The following is a 21,791-nucleotide window of genomic DNA, read 5'->3' on the forward strand; positions in this document are numbered from 1 at the left end:
CTGACCGTAACCTGGATGACTGAGAACCTCCACAGACACATTAGAGTCACAATATTCTTTCCATCAATATATATTCTGGATGGTTAAATAGAGAGAGATTTAAGGACCTTGATTTTTGTTCCAATATAAAGTATGCCTGACAAACATTATTGTTATTAATAATATTAAGAATTATTGTGGCTAACACGGGCGCCCAGTCATGTCTATGCTCACCACAGCAGGGTTAAGGCACCAGAAGCTCAATGCCAGGACTTCTGTTTTGACGCGGGTGTTCTGGCGTTTTCTGTGGCGAGGCACGACAATAAATCCTTGCGCATCTGTGGGATCGGCTGCCGACTTGTTTGTCCAACTGTAGCTCTTCTGGAGCGCAACTCTGTAGTCCTCACAAAACCTACAGACACAACAGCTTTATTCAAATGCTATGCAACCCCTTATTTTCTCAAAGTTTGACAACGGTTACATCTCTATAAACAAATTTTGCACAAAAAACACTGCACACTCCATCCTCAGCATTGACAAATAGTATATAGGGGAGCTACTAATGGTGTATTACTTTTAAAATCAGTAGGTCCTAGTTTTCGACAGATAATACATCTATATGAATTGAAACCTTTGAATCCCGTCTAAGTGGATTGATATTTATGCTCTGAAGAATACAAGATAGAAAGTAAAAATATGCATGGTATCTATGGATTTATTTCATTTCTAATATTAACTGCCACTGCCACTGTTGTTTTCACAGTGACCAAATACAGTCAGCAAGTATCAATGTAGGAAATCTCCAAATACTGGCTCACATATTTCCCTCCTCACAGAGAGACTGGATTGAAGTGGTACATAAGCTTTAGTGCTCCAACCTGCTGTTTTCCTTGTAGAGGAAGTTGAGCACCATAAAGAGACCTTTAAGGATAGCAGCTACTGGTGAACCGATGGTTGGCACCTGCACCATGTCCTCTTTCCCATTGCCAGCACCTACACGCTCCTCCTTCTCCATCACAGTTGCCAAGTTTTGCTGTTGAACATGAAAAAAAGTGTGGGGGATAAAAGTTATTACTGGTAAAAAAAAATGACATAGTCCTGCAAAACAAAACATGAAATGTCTCATCAACCAATGCAATTGAAACCAACCGATTGAACAATGCAAGAAAGCTGCAATCTGCTAAACAGCACATACGGAGGACAGGTACCTGAAGAATGGTAAAGGTGCCAAAAGTGATTCCCAGGTTGTGGAAAATGCCCAGTATATCTTTTCCATTCCAAACTTTACAAGAGTTCTCAAATCCTCTTTCAGTCATTAAGCTTTGGCTCTCCTGGATCCAACTATATTGTGAAGAAATATATATACATATAAAACATACGATATCCTCAGAAAATATTGGCGCAACTCATCCTCTAGACAAGGATTGTGGTGTCAGTACTTTTATACATTAAAGTTGTAAAGAAACAAATAGATCATGTATTAAATGGTCAGAAGTGGAGGGGGTTTTACAACCTCTGTACATTGGATATTTTTCAGAGTTGTCTGCACCATTTTGGTCGTGTCAAGTGCATTAGCTGACTGTGTCGTGAGACCAAGGGTTGTTTATTGACAACATGCGGTCAATATTGAAACATGTTGGGTGGTCACTTCTCACCGGGACTAACCTCCAGTGATTTCCTGCAGGCGTATGCGTAAGTGTGCACGTGTATGTGTGTTTGGATGGAGTGCTGACGGTCGCAGCCGAACGCCTTTCACAAAATACGGCCAGAGATGGTAAAAGGTGTGTAACAATTAGTTACTGACTTGACAAGAACATAGCAGAAATCTCTGAGGGTCTCGTGCTGGGAACGTCTGATGTTGTTTTTAACCATGCCATCCAGCTCGTCCCGGCACATCATGAGGCCGTTGTGGTCGACAGTGAAGCTGGCACACTCCCTGGCACAGTCCTCTATGTTATGGGCTTCATCCAGCACCAGGATTTGGCCCTCAAGGTTTATCTCCATCTGTCGGCGGTACAGGTGGAGAGAACTTGAGAAACACAGTGTATCCAATCTGACTGTTTTCCAAAGTTGATTGTCAAAGCTGGACCGAGTTGCGTCCGGATTATGGTTTGGAAGTGATGTCATATTTTTTAAAAGTGCAACGCAAGGCATTTTCAATATCTAGCAAGGATGAATGCAGCATGTGAGGGAATGTTTTTAGACACCTCACAAACTAAGCTGTGATTCTCTTTAAATATGAAAAGTGAAGCAAGTAACATGCCGTCTTATCTATAACATGATCTCTCATTTAAAGCGGCACTTCACCAAAAGGGGCCTCAATTGACTTTAAAAGCAAACCAAAGCTAAGCTATGAAAGTACGGATATGAGGTTGTACCCAGTGCTATGTGACTGACGATTTGTACACTGTTGTTTGATGGTGCTGCTTCTCCTTCTTGTATCAGATGTAGCTGGTTTTGGATGCACGCTGTTCTCCAGTGATGTCGAATTACTTTGCGTTTACTAAATCAGGAAAAACTTAAATATGCAAAGTGTTGTTTAGTTGGAAAATAACACCAGCCCTCCACATATTCTGTGGACACCCTCAAAAGGCAAAGGTTCCAGGAAATTAGTATTAAATATTTTAAATTATTATTCATGGAGGACTTTTTAAAACAAGTGTAATGCAGCAACATATCTCAGTTTCTAAGATATTTTTGTCAAGAAAAGTGAAATTTGGTTTATTTCAAAACTTATGGGGAAAATCTAATTTGCTAATCCTTGCTAAATAGTGACATCCATTTGTTTCCTATCTTATTTTTCCTCCCACAGAGGACACGCACGTGTCTGTTGTTATGGTTTCTTGTTTGAAACATTCATGTTATAGCGACTCTTACATCATTTGAAACTGTAGCTTGACATGTTTTGAAAATGAGCTGTAGATCCGTTCATCTTTCACTCACTGACAAATAAATTTGACATTACATCCAACCACTCCTTCGACTACGTACGCTCTCTCTGATCATGGGGTCCAGCAGATAGTTGTACGGACAAAAGATGATGTGGGCGTCTTGCATCAGTTCACGGGCAGCGTAGTAGGAGCAGAGCCGGTGTTTCTTGCCCAGAGACACCAGGTCCTCGATGTCCCAGGCTTGATGGAGCCCATAGACCTTCTGCAGAGTGGCCTGACCCCTCATTTTATGAACGCCATGGTAGAAACTGCATGACCTGCCCTAAAAACATAGAGATGGTGTGAATTGTGGTACCCATATATGAAGACTGAACTTCTCATTACTAACAACCCCACTTGGGAGATAAGAGAATAACTTGCCAGCCTAGAACATCTTTCAAGGATGACATTAAATGCAAAGTATTTGGATTGATCCTTGACAGTGATTTTCTGGGAACTGCTATCATCCAAATGCAAACTAGATGGCAATGTGCTACAACATTAAACAATAAGCAAAGAACAATGTTTGTCCCTGCATACAACAAGATCTAGGGGAAAACAGATTTTTGTTTATTGTACTGTATTCACATTTAATGTCTGCATTCATTTAAGGGTTTGTGGAAAAACTCTTCTTTAGTTGTGAGAAATATGACTGTCTTAACAATGTATGAGTTCTCCACCAGTGTGTCCTTGGAGAAGCATGGGGGAAACTGGGATGGTAGTGGAAACCAGAATGTCATTAAGAAGCACCCATAACCGGACGCCCTACAGAAGAAACGCTTCCCTGTCATTCACTGGAAATCGTGACCGGTCAAGTCAAGAGGAAAATGTTTCACTTTACTTTCAGCCCGCAATGTGAACTCTTTGAATTGTTAGAAATAACTTCCATTTTAAGTTCGAGAAATCAAACAAATAAAATGTTCAGTTTCAGAGCAGGCTAAAACTGCTGTAGATTGTGTTTATGTGGCAGTGTCTTGCAGTTCTTTCAAAGGCCTTAGTAATTATACTGAGAAATGCTGACCTGTCAAATGTTTTATTCACTACATTTATTCAAAATTTTATTAGTGCAAAATAAAGTTTTTACTGCCCTGTTTGTCACTACAAAGTTACAGATACAGTGGGATTCTCTTCTCTGAGTAGAAGTGTACAGTATTTCAAATATACCTTGGATCAGGTGTCTCTGCTATTGAAGGGGGTTTCATGTCTTGACACTCATATAGTAGATATATGAGTTTAAAAGAGCAGCATCTCATTTACCGAGAACCAATTACTGTGTCACTGGAGGTGCCTCCTGTAAATGCCCCACCTTTATGCATAACAGCTTGAAGTGACAGTGTCACATAAATACTGTAGATTTTTGGCCTCAATGACCTCCAGACACAATTATCATCACAGGATATAATAACGGCCATTTAACAATGATGTGTGAACTTTGACACTTCCAAAACTGTAATCCATATGCTGGGGGGGGGGGGAGCTTAGTGCTCGTGCAACCGACACCACAGCAGGATGTAAGATTACCAGCTTGAATGAAAAACCTGCAGAATATGGATTCATTTTAAGGTTTTAATTACAGTGACTAAAATGACCTTTTTTTACATATTGATAGAGGAAAGTATGGGTGAAAAAAATACCTATCAAGTATGATTTGCTTGATAGGTGCTTTTTGTTCTTTTGTTTTCCATCAATTGATGTTGCAACTTACTTTATTGTTGGAACTCAAACAGACCAAAACCAATGTTAATAGAGAAGCAGAAAAAAAGGGACTTTTATGATTTGGTTACGTCATTTTAAAGAATCTCCCTTTGAGTAGTGGTTCGATAAAATATGCAGGTGATTATACAATAATATGAATATAAATATGGATATCTAATCATACCAATACATCTTTCTAAATCCAACACACTAGGCCAACCAGCGGTTGAATGTTTTGACAAAAGGCACCAAGAAGCTCCCGATATAAATTTCTGTCTATGAATCTTTGTTAGTACAGCATGGTAACGTGACACTGAGGGGCCACTGAGGGGCCACTGAGGGGCTACTGAGGGGCTACTGAGGGGCCACTGAGGGGCCACTGAGGGGCCACTGAGGGGCCACTGAGGGGCAACTGAGGGGCCACTGAGGGGCCTGAGGTGATGGAGTCACAATATGCTAGTGACACCCACTCCAGAACGGGGTTATGACTCGGACAGCCATTTCATGTGACAAAGTGAGGTGAATGCCAGAGGAGGCCAACACCTCCATTGACAGCAAAATTGTCCTCATTCCAGTAGGTGCCTTCTCTTTAACAAAGTAGAGGGGCTAACAAGTGTCTAATGTCTCTGAAAAAAGTTCATTCAATGGCTCTTGACATTTTACTCTGTCAAAAAGAGCCTGCTGGACCATTGTGGATATTGTAACAGCATAATTGCTGCTCTGAGGTTACATTGTTGAAAAATCTTTGTCTGGTCTAAGTTACTTGTGTCTTTGTGTCATGGAGAGTGTGTGTATCATGAGGTAACGCATGTTAAAAGAGCATGACAGTCTGAGGTCAAAATAGTGTGAAATGGAGGTATAAATACATTGTAATACAACAACATGTACACATTATGTCACTTTAAGGCAAAATGAAGCCAAGTTACTATTTACTATTCTTTGCTACAGAATAAAGCAGTCATTGTCAGAGACTTAGACCCAACTGACTGTCTCTTAGAATAAGCAGTGTGCAAAAGTACTGATATGGCAATCAATTGTGTGACTTCTTTTTGCAACACAATACTGCCGTCCTGCACGGAGGGTCGCGGGGGCGCCGGCGCTCAAGCCTATCCCAGCTGTCATTGGGCGAGAGGCAGGGTGCACCCTGTGACGGTCACCAGTCGGTCACAGGACCACATATAGAGACATACCAACATTCACACACCTTGGAAATTAAGAATCTACAATTAACCGACTGCATGGACTGCGGAAGGAAACTGAAGAACCCAGAGGAAACCCAGGTGGTCACAGAGAGGCCCCTGTTGGATCCCAACAGGAACCTTCTTGCTGTGAAGCAAAGCGCTTATCACTGAATTTTTCAATCAAATCAAAAAAAACAAAAAAAAACAGGCAGGATTTTTTTTTTTGGTGAATGCATACATTCTTGAATCATTCTATTATACTGATTGATGGTGCATATAAACCATGAAGTTGTATACCATGACTGACCTAGATATATGGGCATATAGTTAAAATGCCAAATATACACACACACACGTGTGTATATATACATATAAATATGCATACATATATATGTATGTGTATATATATAATATAAATTATACATATATATACTGCTCAAAAAAGTAAAGGGAACACTTGAACAACACAATGTAACTCCAAGTCAATCCCACTTGTGTGAAATCATAGTGTCCACTCAGGAAGCAACACAGATTCATTTGGACTTGTTTTAAGGACATTACATCAAAGTTGGATCAGCCTGGAGTTTGTTTTTACACTTTAGTTTTGAGTGTGATTCCTAATCCAGACCTCCATGGGTTGATACTATTGATTTCCATTGATCATTTTTGTGTGATTTTGTTGTCAGCACATTCAACTGTGTAAAGAGCAAAGTATTTCATAAGAATATTTCATTCATTTAGATCTAGGATGTGTTTTTTAAGTGTTCCCTTTATTTTTTTGAGCAGTGTATATATGTGTGTGTGTGTGTGTGTGTGTGTGTGTGTGTGTGTGTGTGTATATATACACATAAAGTAGTGCTAGACGTGGCGAGGACGGTGAAGACGTGGCTCGCCTGCGTCGCATATTAAGGGAACTGTGAAGCTTCAGAAAAAGACAGCAAACAGCAACTCACCAGATAAAGCCAGAGCTGCACAGGACCAATAACAGACTAGAGGAAGCTGGGGCCAGAATGAAGGTCATTTTGAAATCTCGGACGAACAAAGCCACGGTTATCGTGACGTCCGGTGGATATGCATCAACTTGCATACGTGGAGATTTTGCATGGAAGTGTCTAATAATTAGATTCTTTACGACGCCTAAACAGAAAGCTCATTTTACACGAGACGATGCAAAGTGCTGGAGAATATGAGGGAACCAGGACGCATATATTCTGGGACTGTCCAGTTACCACAGATTGCTAGTCGGATATGCACAAAATATTAGAAACCATCTTTCATATGAAAATACAACACCATTTCAAAACTTAAATTCTGGAAGAAAACAACTTTCTTACAGTATGTCTTATTCAACACCTATTCAGGGTTTTGATATCAGTTGGCAAGAAAACCATCACCAGACCCTGGCTACGTCCTGAAGCCCCCGACATTTGAGGAACGGTTAGGTATTGTTATTGTTAATTTGTTTGTAAATGGAAACATTTCCCATGTCCTGTTCAAAATGACACTCCTACGTACAGAAAGCCAGCGAGCTGAATCAACTCACCTGGTATTTTCATCGCTCTCCTGATTTGGACTCTAAACCGAGATAGAGTGTATAAGGATGTTCCTACGGGTGACTTTATGTATCTTTTCTAGCTTACACGTCCCCCCTTCCCCATTCATTCCTCTTTTTCCTCTTTTTCGCATGTTTTCTTAAATAATTGTTACTCCTGTTATCATTATCTCTTTTTATAAGAGCAAAAACACTTTGTATACTGCAGCTAATTCAAAGCATTTGAAACGATGTAATGCAATATCATGTCCTAGTTCACCCGTATGCTGTGAAATGTAAACTACACTGAAGATAAAAAAGAAAAAAAAAAAAGGAAGAGTATTTTGATGTCAAAATGAATTTCAGGTAAGTCAAAAACAGAGCTACGGTGTGTGTATGTTTTGTTCTCACATCCTTGGACTCCAGGAGTTCCTTGCAGCGTTCGTTGCGGTTGGAGTGAGGCGCCACCGACGGATTCACACAGGTGTGATCTCTGCTGGACAAGATGGTCATCGGCACGCTGGAGAAAATGGTCCTTCTCAGCTCATGAGCAATCTGAGTGATTTGCTTGTGCGTCCGTGTGCCGAAGAAAATCTTTGGAATCTTCTTTTTGCCGTCCTTCTCCTTTGCGCCATCTTTTACGACAGCACACGGGCACAGGGTGCATGGCTCGGTGGGCTGGAGAGACAAGAACACATTATCACTCACAGCAACGCAGTCCTTATACACTAAGGTGATGGATGAGCCAATTCTGTTGCCTCATTTTGCGATCATAATAAGAAGAATTATGTTATTTTCCTTGTTTAAGTATAATACATGAATTGTGAGAGCAAAATGAACTCAAACATTTTCAATAGGTTTAAAGACTCAATTGATTATCATATAATTGTAACTTTAAAATCCACATAATCACTCATAGCAATGCAGTCCTTATCCACTAAGGTGACGGATGAGTCAATTCTGTTGCCTCATTATGCGATAATAATAACAAGAATTATGTTGTTTTCCTTGTTTAAGTATAATACATGAATTGTGAGAGCCAAATGAACTCAACAATTTTCAATAGGTTTAAAAAGATTCAATTGATTATCATATAATTGTAACTTTATGAGAGATGATGAGAAAGAGATGAGAGATGAGAACAACTTTATTAATCCCTAAGGAAATCGTTGTGCCAGAGTTTCAGGTAAAAAACATAACAGTAATAGATAATAGTAGAAAGGAGGAAGAATAAGAAATATAATGAAATAAGAATTGTCTAACTGTTAGCAGTAACTACAAAGATTGAAGATTCCCTGCGGCTGAGGGAAGAGGAATTAAAATTAAAAATGTATATTTTTGTTTCTTACCGGTCACTTTTACGAATACACCAGTTCATCTAGTCGTTAATGCAAATAGCTACTCAGCCACTAAAATGGCAGCACCTCCATGTATTTAGGCACGAAGACACGGTCAAAATGACATGCTGAAGCTCAGGACGTTTGGCATGTCCTCAAAGATCCTCAGCAACTTCTACAGCTGCGTCGTCGAGAGCGTCTTAACCGGCTGCATGGCGGCGTGGTACGGCGTCACCACTGCTCTGGACCACAAACGCCCGTATCAAGCAGTGAGGCTGCTGAGAAGATCACAAGAACCCCACCACCTTCATTCCCATGAGAGATGCCTCCATTGCCAGGGACCCACACATGAACCCCCCCAACACACACTGCTCACTCTCCACCCTTTGGTACAGGAGTGTGAAATGTAGAACAAGACGACAAAAAGAACTTGTTCTACGCGACGGCCATCAGGCTTCTGAACAACTGACAGGAATCAATAACTGTGTACGACTTCCGGACAATTCTGCATTTCTGCACTTGCCATCCAGGACAGCCAGTGCTGCACTCAACTGTAATGTCATTTAACTGTATATTTTAAATATCTGCATATGACCTGCGCCTGCTCTTTGTCAGTTGCAAACTACAGTATGTTTGTTATTATTTATCAAAGCTTATCTGGATGCGCTGTGGACAGGAAAGTAAGGATTTCACTGTACAGGCTAACTTTTCCAGACTGTATACATGAACCTTGAATCGTGAATTATGAAACTAGCTTAAACTCCTCACAGTACAATTAGGAGATATTTGTCTCGTCGAAAAAGGTCATCTATTCTGAGACTTCAGACACGCTGTTTAAATGGACAGGATGATAAATGCGGGCAAAAATGCATTTTTCAATGACTATTAAGGAGGTTTTTTTCGTCCCTTGTCACCACACGAGCCCGTTAGACTTCGCACGTTAGTGACTTTTATTCTCCTTTTTAAACTTTTGATAGAAAATAGCATGAGACAAAAAAGGTCAAAATTGATTTCACACGATCATTCAGAATACAACATTTTAAAGCGCTTTATACAAACAGTTGCTTGTTTATTTATATTTAATAATAAATACGTAAATGACATCTTATTCCTAAACGCTGTCTTAATTCCACGTCAGAGGGTGTTGTTGAACATGAATCACAGCGTATGATGCCGATTAGAGGGCATCACTTTTGATGACAAATAAATGTCTCGGGTTGCACGGAGGCTCAGATTTACCTTCCATGTTTGCTCATCAAATATTACAATGTGTGATGGAGCGTAGGCCAGAGCCAGCCCCTCCAGGGCTGACTGTAAGAGTTAAGAGGGATAACAAACCCTGTGAAAAATAAACAGAGGAGCTGAAGGGCCTCAACACAAGCTCAAATTACCTTTCTCCACTGGAACAGTTGCACTCCGCAGCCCGGACCCTGGGCCCGATCACCTTACTTGCCGCTGCCACATAAAACAGAACTATCCAAATGCTCGCCCCGAGATGGCCAATAATCACTTATTCATGGGCAGGTGGGGAGAGACGGGGTGGTTTGGGCCAGTGTAGGAGAGCTCGCTGATGAATAGAGGTGATTGTCAAAAGCTACGGCAGGAAACAGCTGACACAAGAGTATCCTCTTACGCCTGCCTCCTGAGATGCCAGAACAACAATGCTTCAAGCCTGGCCCCGGAGCCCAAAGCAGACACCCACGAGAAAGAATGTAGATAAGTGGCAAAGGGGGAAAAGGGGCAAACAGGATACGGGCTCGGTTTGATGAACGAACGTACCCGATCTTCAATACAATTCTGCTGGTGTTACTGTTTGGGCGCTAATGTCAAGCACTGCGGTGGACAGGAAGCGCTTCCTCGCGAACAATGTGCTTAAAACTAGAGTCCGTATAGGACATGTTTACTGCGACTCGTACCTCCAGAGGTACGCATGAGATAACGGTGGAATTAGCATAGCGGATGCCAGAGGGTCGACCTTAGACTATTCACACAGTAGACTCCTACGACTTTCCTCTCTGGCCACACCTGAGAGATGGAGTTCTCACACTTCAGGGCGCCGGTCAGAGGGCACCGAGAGGCCACAGGCGCCCGACCACTTAGGTATCACTTGCGCCTCATGCTGGACGCCAATTTGCTCCTCATTTCGCAGCTTTAGAAGCCTCGGAATTCATTCCAATAAGAGCGGGCTTCAAAAGCCAATATCTCGGAAAACACGACACCGAACGCCCCCACCTTCCAATACGACCACACCGTGCAGGTAGGGGCCCTGGCCAATATCTGCCCTCCGAAGCACCTGTTTATCCCACGGGCGCAGTAACCAGCGGGTGAACCCCATTCAATATTTATCCCTGTGGCTTTCACAGATCAGCAGCTCAGGCAAGGCAAACCCTCTTAATTAAAACTGGAGCTTGCTTCAAAGGGCCCTATTCAGGCCATCAGTCAGCACTCGTGGGACAAAAGAGCCCGGGTCATGTAGCTGCAGGGGAAACTAGAGACCAACACGCTTTTTCGACTTCACTTTCCCTCCTCCTCTTTTTCCACAATCCACAGCTCAAAATCCAAGCCACACACCTGTGGCATGTACACAGGCAATACTGCATCAGCCTTTTCTGGCTGAGTGCGTGGAATGATTATGGGTAGCCGACTGGCGGTTGGCCCTGAGAAAACCATGTTTCCTTCATACCTTCGATAACATGATGCTAGTGCATAAAACTGCACCGCTTGCTCAATACTTGACTTCTATTCAGATCAAAACTTATATGTTCTCAGCAAAAGGTCATTCAAAATTAGACTGGCAAGTCAATCTGATCTTTATGCATTTCATTCATTCATTCATTCTCTACCTCTTATCCTGCTCTTGGAGCCTGTCCCACCTGTCATTGGGCGAGAGGCGGTGCACCCTGGACTCCCTGGACACCCTGGACACCCTGGACACCCTGGACCAGTCGATCACAGGGCCACATAAAGAGACAATCATTCAGTCTCTCATTCACACATTTGAGCAATTTCCCCTTTTTCTCCAGTTAACCTTCTGCATGTTTTTGGACTGTGGGGTGTAGCTGCAGAACCCAGAAGAAACCCATGCGAACACGGGGGAGAGCATGCAATCTTAAAAACCATGCAATCCTAAAAGAAAGTCTGCCTTTTCTCAATCTGCCTTTTCCTGTAAAGCCACAAAAGAATGGAATGGGCTTCCAGACAATCTTAAGAACATGACTGATTTTCACACCTTTACACGGGACGTTAAAAATTGGATTCTGGAGCACCAAACATGCTCACGCTAACAATGCCAGACGGGTATTTTGCCATCAGATGTTACCTGATGGCCCCCAGATGACCAAAGTAATAATATCACAACAATAGCACTTGCAACTTGCAAAATACATATTTTATTGCCTGTTTATATATTGTATAGTTATTTTATTGCCTATCTGTATATTTTATATATATTGTCTATTTTGTACAGTTTTATGTTTGTATTGTCCAGGACTACAGATGGAAATTAGCAATGAGCTACAATCTTGTACTAACATCTCTGCCTCTGTGCTTAATGTAATTGTACACTGTCCTAATAAACTTCTAAACAAACAAACAAACAAACAAAGAGCGGGGAACTGAAGCAGGGTCCTTCATGCTGTGAGGCAGAAGCGCTAACCACTGCGCCACTGTTCATAAACCGTTCTGTTCACAGAAAATAACATTCATTCATAAACATGATCTTGCTATATATGTGCGTAGTTTTTTGTTTGTTATTTTTGGTCATGGACCAAGGTCTAACTGGTTTACTGTCACTTTATCAAAGAAAAAAAAACGGAACTTACCCTCTTTTGGTAGTTTGAATTGAGTGCAATAGCTTAAAATGGCAGTTTATTGCAGTTTATGCCTATAGATGTGCACTCTGGGTCACATAGTTACCCTGTACAAACTCACTCTTGAAAATACTGTTGATAGTTCATCCTTCCATTCAAATACCTTGTATTTTTTCCTTAATGTGCATGTTTATTTTTCTTATGCCTTGTTAAAATTTCCGTCAGATCACGTGGTTACTGTGACATGAAGACTCTGGTATATTACATTGTAATATATTATATTCAGGGTTGCCTCCTCGTTCCTCCTCCCAGATGGCTTCTAACAACAGATTTATAAACGTGACTATGACTAATTGATGTAATACTTTTACCTCGGCCAATGCACCTACCCATTCCTATATGCAACAGTTATCTGAAATGATGAGGACTTTTTCATCAGAGTACAGTGACGTATCGCTCCTACTGTACAGAACTCTTAAAATGAGTCTAAAATGAACAGGACAACTTATACCGTACACGCTGTAAAATAAAGTGTGTGAGGTTGAACTATGTAAGACAGAAGTAACAGACCTGATTGGGTTGAGGAAATTCTAAATCCTTTAAGGTTCAATTTCAAGCAAATGTACATTTTCCCCCGTCAAAAACCTGCCCAATAAAACAACTTGAAGAGTTTATGAAATAATAAACAGGGTCAACTGAGACAGAGACGTCAGCGTGTAAATAATAAGGCACTGTTTTGTAAGACCATCTAGATTTCTGTGAAGTATGTTTGGGGCTAAACTCAGAATAACAGTTAAAAGCAAAAATGGAAAAAAGTAGGAGAATTTTGAGGGTTGCAACACTAGAATGGTTTAGGGAAAGAAACTCCCTGAGTTCTGTTACAAACAATTTATTTAGACCAAATACGGAAAACAAATTCTCCGACATCTTTAAAGAATTTTGAAATTTCAATATGATTTGAAACATGGGAGGGAATTATAATACTTGCATGACAAATATCAGTATACAGATATGAGATGATTTTGGGAGGGAATGTCTACAAAATACACGTTTGACATCCATGTCTGTCAAATGCAAGAAGAATATTCTACAACACAAACACATCCATTCCCAAACAACATTTCAAGAGGTTTACATTAAAGAAATATAACTACAAATACTTCACATTTTACTATGACACATGATGTGCACTATGTAATGGTATGTGCATTCTGTTCTCACCTTCTGAAAACAGTAAAGCCCGTTCATCAAAGTGTCATATGTGTTATTCTACTGATACCTTTTTGTGGGGGTTTCTTGGGAACTATAAGCGGGTTATTATGAAATATAGCCATGTTTACTTTAATTTCCAATATTAATCTATTGCAAAGAGTAATGCTATTCAACATTGTAAAATACAGCAAGTAATTGAGTCATGTTTAATGTTAACTTTAAAGTTAAATGAACTCAAGACAACTATACGGGGAGAGACCCCCCTTGATAGGATTACACAGTAACCTGTACAGTAAATCCACACTTTCACCGACAGCAAACCTGCACTGTATCCTAGAAGGATGCATACTTTGAGGAACACACATTCCTTCCGTGATGTCAGACATCATCGAATCTGACTGACTGAGATTGGGTGTCCAGTTTAAATATATGATCTCTGGAGGAGCTGAGGTCATCTCGCAATGAAGAGTTGTACACTGCACCCTTACACACCTAAGATATGACTTCATACATCCTCATCTCTCCTGCTGGCAAGGCTTTTAGAGAGTTTCAACCAAAAAGTGGACACGTGCTTCTTTCTTTTACTAAAACCATGCTTGTTCATGCGAGCATAGATGGATGTCCAAAATACATAAAGGTTTGAGCTGGCAGTTCACTGCAAGCGGGAAATATATGACACTTATTTCGGAGACGGTGAATCTTGTGGACTATATCACCACCCAGTGGTGGTGGTAAATACATGAAAAAGATGTAGAGTGCACAGTTCTACACAGCTGTTGGAAGAGAATTAACAAGCATTTTGACCAGGAGTAGCTTGAATAAAGGTTCTTGGGTTTTTTTTTTTTTTTTTTTTACAACTTAAAGAGTGATTGACATTTTGTCAATGTCGGCAAGCTGTCATCTTAAAGAGTTCAGCGTGCCAACAGTGAAACAATGAGTTTACTTTATGGATGTGGGTTGTTATAGCATGTTTTGAGGTTTACAGAAGGAGAAAAGTGATAAATTAATGTGGACAATTTAGATTTGTATACAGAATAATAAGACCATACTGGGGTGACACATTTTGAATAACATTTCATTGGCATTTCAAGGGTTAACAAATGTTGAGCACAATATCTAAACTGTAGGTAAAGGCTAGAATAGCAGCCTCAGCTCATCAGAATGAAGGTAAGTTACACCCTAAAGCATCGGCGTCTGAAAGCACCCTGTCAAATATATTCTGTTCATTCAAGGTCTTTTTGAAAGCATCAAATGGTCTGATGTGAGACATGTAGCTAATGTTAATATAACTCAGAGACTCCCGCAAACCTCATTACAACTTGTATTTTGTCCCAGAAATTACAGACAGTTTGCCTTTTCCATAAGAGGTGGAGGTGGGGGCCTCCTGTCAAGTTCGAATTTCGTCTGGTAGCGGCAGCTGTCACACATACCTCTCGTGTCAAACAACCTTCCCAAGAGGTGGATAAGCACAATGTTGTATTGCCGGTGATCATTCCACAATGGTGTGGAAGACTAATGGCTCGAATTGATATAGCTTGATTGTAAAATCTGGTTTGTATCTCCGACACAAACAGTTTTGAGATATACCATCTTTACATCAGCGCATCCTACTGTTTTTAATTATACTATGGCAAATACTTCGACCACAGTGATGACCGATATTGCTGAAAAACAGAATTTGCAGGGATGGACAGGATTGTGGCTTGGTGATTGCTCAACAAAAGCAACAGAGCACCAATTCCCTTTCACTGACTCAGCAGTTACAGTCAGTTTCTAATATACCTTCAGCACTTTGAACAATATCACCCTCATGCATCTGCGAGCCAAATAATCAGCTCTCGTCAGCATCTTGAGAGTTTTTACTCACGCAGCACGAGGACGGTCCTGCCGCCTGGCTCTTTGGCTCCACGCTCCACCCATAAGGACTCCATGGCTGATCTTCGAGCTCTGGCTCGTCATCTAGAAACACGACTCCACGATCTGAACGCTGCCTTTTACGGCTCTGGAAAAAAAAAAAAAGAAGAGATTTCACATTATTTAGCATGTTTTAATTAATGTCAATCACTGCACCTCAGTTCATTATTTCATGAGCAGGGAAAAATCATGGATTCATCTCACTCGGGAGGTGACTTTAAATCCAGAAAAAATATTTAAAATAAATGTTAAAATAGATTGTTCAGGATGAAAATGATTTGGATAAAAACAGTTCCACTTAAATTCTATTTTTTTCCATTATCCCTATATAACTGAACTTTGAGTTTAGCCGATGTGTGATAGACATTTAACAAAGCATATTTTGGAGTGACAAGGATGGATATTTAGGACAATTCATATTTCATTGTATTTCTTATTCTTCCTCCTTTCTACTATTATCTATTACTGTTATGTTTTTTACTTGGAACTCTGGCACAACAATTTCCTTCGGGATAAATAAAGTTGTTCTCATCTCATCATCATCATATGATCAGGAATGAGTCCATGAGAGGGACAGCACATTTTAGATCTTCTGGAGAAGACCCAGACCAATATGGTTTGGACATGGACAGAGGATGTATTGCAAATATATGGCTGGAGGGATGCTGCGGTCAGAACTGCCCGCTGTGAGGCCTTGAGGACGACCAAAGAGAAGAGTTATGGATGGAGTAAAAGAGGACAAGAAGATAAACAGGGTAAGAGAAGAAGATGCAGAGGATAGGATTAGACGCCGGCAGATGATTCACTCTGGCGACTCCTGAAGGGTGCAGCTGAAAAGAATAGACAGAGATACATATATGTGTATACAATATTAATGACTACCTTGTGTTCCAGAGTACGAATGCGCTTCCTATCTGCTTGGAAGTCGTCATCGTTCTTCTCACCAAATTTCAAGGAGGACTGGAAAATCTTACCCAGGCGAGATGCTATTGTGTTCCGGGCCTGCAACTCATCTTCAAAAACAGCAAGTGTGTCATATGAATATGCACTAACTCCAACAACAAAATGATTCCCTTGTGCCTGGTGCATGTAAATATTTAAACCTGCTGGAGCAGACAACGAGAAATCCGATCCCGTGGATAGTCTGCAGCGATTGCAATGACCTGAGCTTGATTGAATAACGTTCATACCGCAGTACAACAAAAAAAAGGCATGTAAGAAGAAAAGCACAATTTCCATGAACTTCAGAAATTGCTACTTCTCTACAGCTCTACTGTGCAGCCATAACCTCCCTTTGCTACTACTTTGTCTGCATGGATTCCATTTGAGAATTCAAAAGAAACAAAAGGAACTAAGTGACAAAAAAAAAAAACATGATATATTCATAAATAACGAACTATCTAAAAAAGGAATCTTGCAGCATTTCCACTGAATTTGAATCAAACTGTGTCTGAAATTGTCTCGTGATAACGAAAGAAGAGTAAAAGGCACTTACTAGTTTGGGATGTTTGGGGCAGTTTTCCGGGTGAATCGGTGAGGTCAACGACAGCCGAGGGGGGTGAAGCTGGAGTGGAAGTGCAGGTGACTTCATTGTGGCAAACACACTGGCACGGATTACTGACTCCTGACTTTGTATAATCCCCGGCGTTTTTGTCAGACTGGATCTTGTCTTCCACGGAGCTTCTTTCTTGTTCCGATTTAGCTAACAGGGCAGAGGCAGGCGCATGAAACAACCTTATCTACATCAATAAAGTGGGTGCATATTTGTTCTATGACCATTCCCAATGTTCCAAAATACTTCAAACCATGATTGAAATTTGAAACCAAATGTATAAAACATATAAGGATCACTGAACTGTATTTCATGACAATGGCAATTTTATATATTTCTACATTTCTTAAAGACACGGGTAAGAAGGGGGGAAAAAAGTCATACTGGCATGTTTTTAGAGTGACACTCGAAACCGTCTTACGGTCTGGTATAAATCATTTATCTATACCATAATAAGGTGTCGACAATATGCTGTTACAATAGAAAAAGATTAATATTTTATCTTGCCAAGAAACTTGAAAGCTCTTGACCCGAGTGTCCAGGACACGCGGATGCAAATCCAACAACACGACCACCAGGTCAACCAAAGAACTGCGTCGGTGGCTTCCACATTTCCAAGCTTATGTTATGAACACGCCCACTCACTGACGTTAAATATGAAGCAATAAGTCACTGCACACGCTCTTAAGATTTCTGATGTGACCTCTGAAATTAGGTGAGAAAAATCCATGCGGCAAACATTTGTTTGATATTACATAAATTGTGTATCGAAGTCAAAGAACGCTTACCGAATTGTGCACTCTGCCACCCGAGAGAAGAGCACAACAAGGCCAAACTCTTGCCGCTTCCTGTCGGACTCTCCAACAAACAGTGCTGCTTAGAGTTTAACCCTCGTATGATCTGCAATCACATTCAGATAATATCACGTAAAATTAGGGTAACACATAAATGAAACCCCTGAATAAACAGCCCTCATCAATTATTCATATAATTAAAGCCTCAATACGCACGACTACACACCACTATCCAATCTCTATACAATCACAATGTAGTCAGCGGTTTCGGAATATCCATTTAAAAAGTAGTTGAAACATGACAATGATGATCTTCATATGATATATTGGCTGTTTTTACCTCAGTCATGACTATCAAAACTATCATGACTATCATGACTATCAAACTCCATACAATAAATATAGCATTTCTGTTTGTTTTTAATTTCAGGTTCATATATTTTATTGTTTAAAAATATGTTGTTTCATTAATCGACATGTTGGTCTCTTGTGGAGATAAATATTTATCATATACATATTTTATGAGTACATCACTATATAACTAATATACAGACAATAGAATATTTTAAATCCACTTAATCTATGAACTTCCCATGCAACCTGCCCGTTTGGACATTTTATTTTCAAGTTAAAATAGCAAGTCTTATAACATATTCTGATTAATTTAATCACTTTCTAAACCCATCAGCATCATCTCTAGTACTGTTTTTTTTTTTTTAGGAAAATGCTTGATTATTGCTGTTTCATATTCTTCTAAACTAAAAAAGGCACCCAATGTGAAGCATCCAGTTGAGGAAGAGGACAAGGGATTTTTGCGCAGAAGAAATTGGCATTCTATGAAGATGTATTCCCATGGTGCAAAGTATCTTCTTACTCGACCATTAGTCTGATGACCATATTATTCCACACAGGTGATAAAAGACATAAATAATGTGTATTTGTTTTTTTTAAATATACTAAGGGGTATTTGAATATGTCAAAGTCGTGATGGAACATATTTCAACACACACGCGCACGCACACACACTGTTTTTTTTACCATGTTTGCTCAAGTACATTTAAACGCAATGTTGTTCATACATTAGTTTCACTCAATGTTTTTATGCTCACATTTATTTTAATATTGTGAAATTCATAGGCATCATGGTGTAGAATATACTTTTCTAAGATGAAAACAACAACAAAACAAACACAATTAATGGTTGGGACAATAGAAGACTTTTGGGGCAATATTCTGTGGACTGACAGACAAAATTGGCACTTTTGGGAGGTGTACATCTACAACTGGCGTAAAACTAATGGAGCATTTAATAAAAATGACATCATGCCGACAGTCAAACACAGTGAAGAGAGCCTAAAGGTCCAGGGCTGCTTTGCTGCTGCAGGACCCCAAACACTCACTGTTATTGATGGAATCAGTAAATCTACTCTCTTAACAGAAAATCCTGAAAGAGAACACTCAGACGTTAGTTTGTGACCTTAAGCTCAAGCACACACGGATGGTCCTGCAGGACACTGAGCCGAAGCACACCAGCGGTCCACCACAGAATGGCTCATAAATAAAATTTAAAAAAAAAGAATGAAGGATTCTGTTGCTGTCCAATCAAAGAGCGGACTTTAACCAGATTGAGATGCTTAGATATAACGTTAAACAATCGTGTGAAAATCCTCTACTGTGGCTGAATCAGAAAGAATCACTGGCATTTATCATAAAGGCTTCATTGCAGTTATTGACATCAAGGACAATCATGTCTTGGGATAAGGGGGCAATTACTTTTACACACAGGGCCAGGTTCATATGCATACATTTTTCTCCTTAATTCATGAAGTTAACATTTAAGATAAGATAAACTTTATTGATCCCCATAGGGGAAATTCTTGTCACAGCAGTGAAAAATTTATAGTGTCAGAAATAAATATGAATATAAATAGAGAGACAGGTAGAAGACAGAAAATAGCAAAGACATCCATGATTAAAAAGACAGCAGGGAGAAGAAGAAGAAGAACAACAACAGGGATAAGAATGGACAACAGCATGAAACAACCAAAACTAAACGGCAATATAGAGTCACAATAGCAACGCCAAGAATAAAATGAACTAACAAAAACATAGGCAGGATGTGTGCAGGCTGGGACAAGGATAAGAAAGGGAGCAGCTTCAGGGCATGACATGGGAATGGGTGAGGCAGTGAGATTGAGGGAGCATGGATGCACCTCAGGTTTCTACTCCCTCTTCATGATAAGGACCTTTGGGAAGATCCTGGATGAAGCGCTTCACCAGGTTAATGTGCTGACTTACTGAGTTCATCATAGCCAGCTGGGATGCATAAGCCTTGCAGGGGAATTGGATCTTCACCCCACCGATAGTGTATTCCACTGATGATGCAGTCATGTTTCTTGCTTCCTTATGCACAAAAAAACACGTGTAAGCAGATTAAATCTCTGCAAGACCAAACCTTGTTGTAAATGTAAATGTAAATAAAGCAAAGAGAGGTGCCAGTTGTCTGTCGTTAGCGCCTACCTGAGATCCGAGGAGAGACTTATTTGGGGAGCGCCTAGAATATGACAACATTCAGCGCCCCAGCAGTAAAACCGCTCATTCCTGCTGTTTCTGTGCATCAGCCGGTGACACCGGCAGCGAGAAGATTTTATGAGAGTAAACTCAGAAACCAGACTTGGACAAGCTGTTTGAGATCCCGCTTTCAAATTCCATGGAGGGAAAAGGCCGAGCGGTGACGTCGTAACCACGCGTTTCCCGAAACGGCTTCCAAAATAATATTGATGACGTTGAAAGACAAAAAATATCAAACATATTTGCAAGTAACGCTAGGAAGTGAGAACGTATTTGTTTTTTTGACCAATCGACGAGTCTTTACTCGATACATTTGACAGAAAAAGACCAGCTATTAGCTGTCGATGTTACGAAGCGAGGCTAATGTTGCTATTTCGACGCTTTTATTCCGAAGCCCTTATTTGGTAAACACCGGAAGTGACGTTTGCACATTGCGCGGGACTTCCGGGTTAGGTTTTAATTGAATGGCAAAAATGATGGAACATTTAATGGAACACAAATGTAAACAATCCAATGTGCATCACTGGGCATGATGATGCAAATCATTTTAACAAGGTCGGAGCGGAAGGAGTCATTTGTATAAATGGTCATTTGTAATTCTTTTGGAACATTTGGGAGTGTCTTTTCATGAAAATGTATTTTTTATAGGGTCTGGTTGGATTCCGACAGGAGACCTTTCTGTCTGGAGTTTGCATGTTCTCCCCGTGTCTGCGTGGGTTTCCTCCCACATTTCAAAATCATGCAGTAGGTTCATTGGAAAAAATCTGGGAAATTGCCCCAAATGAATGAGTGAGTGAGTGAGTGAATGTTGTCTGTATACGTGGCCCTGCAACTGACTGGGGACCAGTGTATTTCTTTGTAATAATTAAATTATCCTGAGTTTCCTTAGCAATTTTCGTGCGATTTTGATGATGCATATTTTGGTTCTCAGCACCCTGCCTGAAATTTGAAAATGTAAACGGTCATAACTTTAACAAATGAGAAGTGCTTATTAACTTGAACATGTTTTCCTATAAGGAAATGATAAAGTGATGATATAAATATTAAAAAATCTCAGGCTGTACTGACAAGGAGAATACAGCATGAACTTCAAGTCATGTGTATATACCTTTTCTGTAATATTCCAAGTTACCCTATGGTATATACTTTTTTTATCAAATTAAAACATGACCAAGATTTCCTGTGAATAAAATCAAATCCGGCTATTTTTCATATGCAGGTTAATAAATAGTCTAAAATGCAATGAAATTTTATGGACAAGAGGAATCAAGTGACTCACAAATCAC

At 40.2% G+C, this 21,791-nt stretch overlaps 1 protein-coding gene across 3 annotated transcripts in view; it reads right to left on the reverse strand.

Annotated features, from left to right (window-relative positions):
• Positions 1–20,782, reverse strand: part of brip1 (BRCA1 interacting helicase 1) — a 48,012-nt gene extending 27,230 nt beyond the window's left edge. For 2 of the 3 annotated variants that reach the window (XM_086178273.1, XM_086178257.1), the window contains exons 1-12: positions 20,455–20,782; positions 20,233–20,337; positions 17,929–18,040; positions 17,084–17,290; positions 16,471–16,601; positions 15,542–15,676; positions 7,728–7,994; positions 2,971–3,192; positions 1,784–1,983; positions 1,188–1,320; positions 858–1,012; positions 214–391 (exon numbers count right to left, since the gene is read on the reverse strand). In XM_086178273.1, coding sequence (XP_086034399.1) covers positions 214–391; positions 858–1,012; positions 1,188–1,320; positions 1,784–1,983; positions 2,971–3,192; positions 7,728–7,994; positions 15,542–15,676; positions 16,471–16,601; positions 17,084–17,290; positions 17,929–18,040; positions 20,233–20,337; positions 20,455–20,505 — 1,896 coding nt within the window. In that variant the 5' untranslated portion in view covers positions 20,506–20,782. The remainder of the gene's footprint in view (positions 1–213; positions 392–857; positions 1,013–1,187; positions 1,321–1,783; positions 1,984–2,970; positions 3,193–7,727; positions 7,995–15,541; positions 15,677–16,470; positions 16,602–17,083; positions 17,291–17,928; positions 18,041–20,232; positions 20,338–20,454) is intronic. The other variant, XM_086178265.1, reaches the window with a different exon arrangement.
• Between the last annotated feature and the right edge of the window lie 1,009 nt (positions 20,783–21,791).

Source organism: Fistularia commersonii, chromosome 3 (genome assembly GCF_037954325.1).
Source record: "Fistularia commersonii isolate RoL2024-O1a breed Wild chromosome 3, RoL_Fcom_v1.0, whole genome shotgun sequence".
In the NCBI taxonomy this organism is placed as follows: Eukaryota; Metazoa; Chordata; class Actinopteri; order Syngnathiformes; family Fistulariidae; genus Fistularia; species Fistularia commersonii.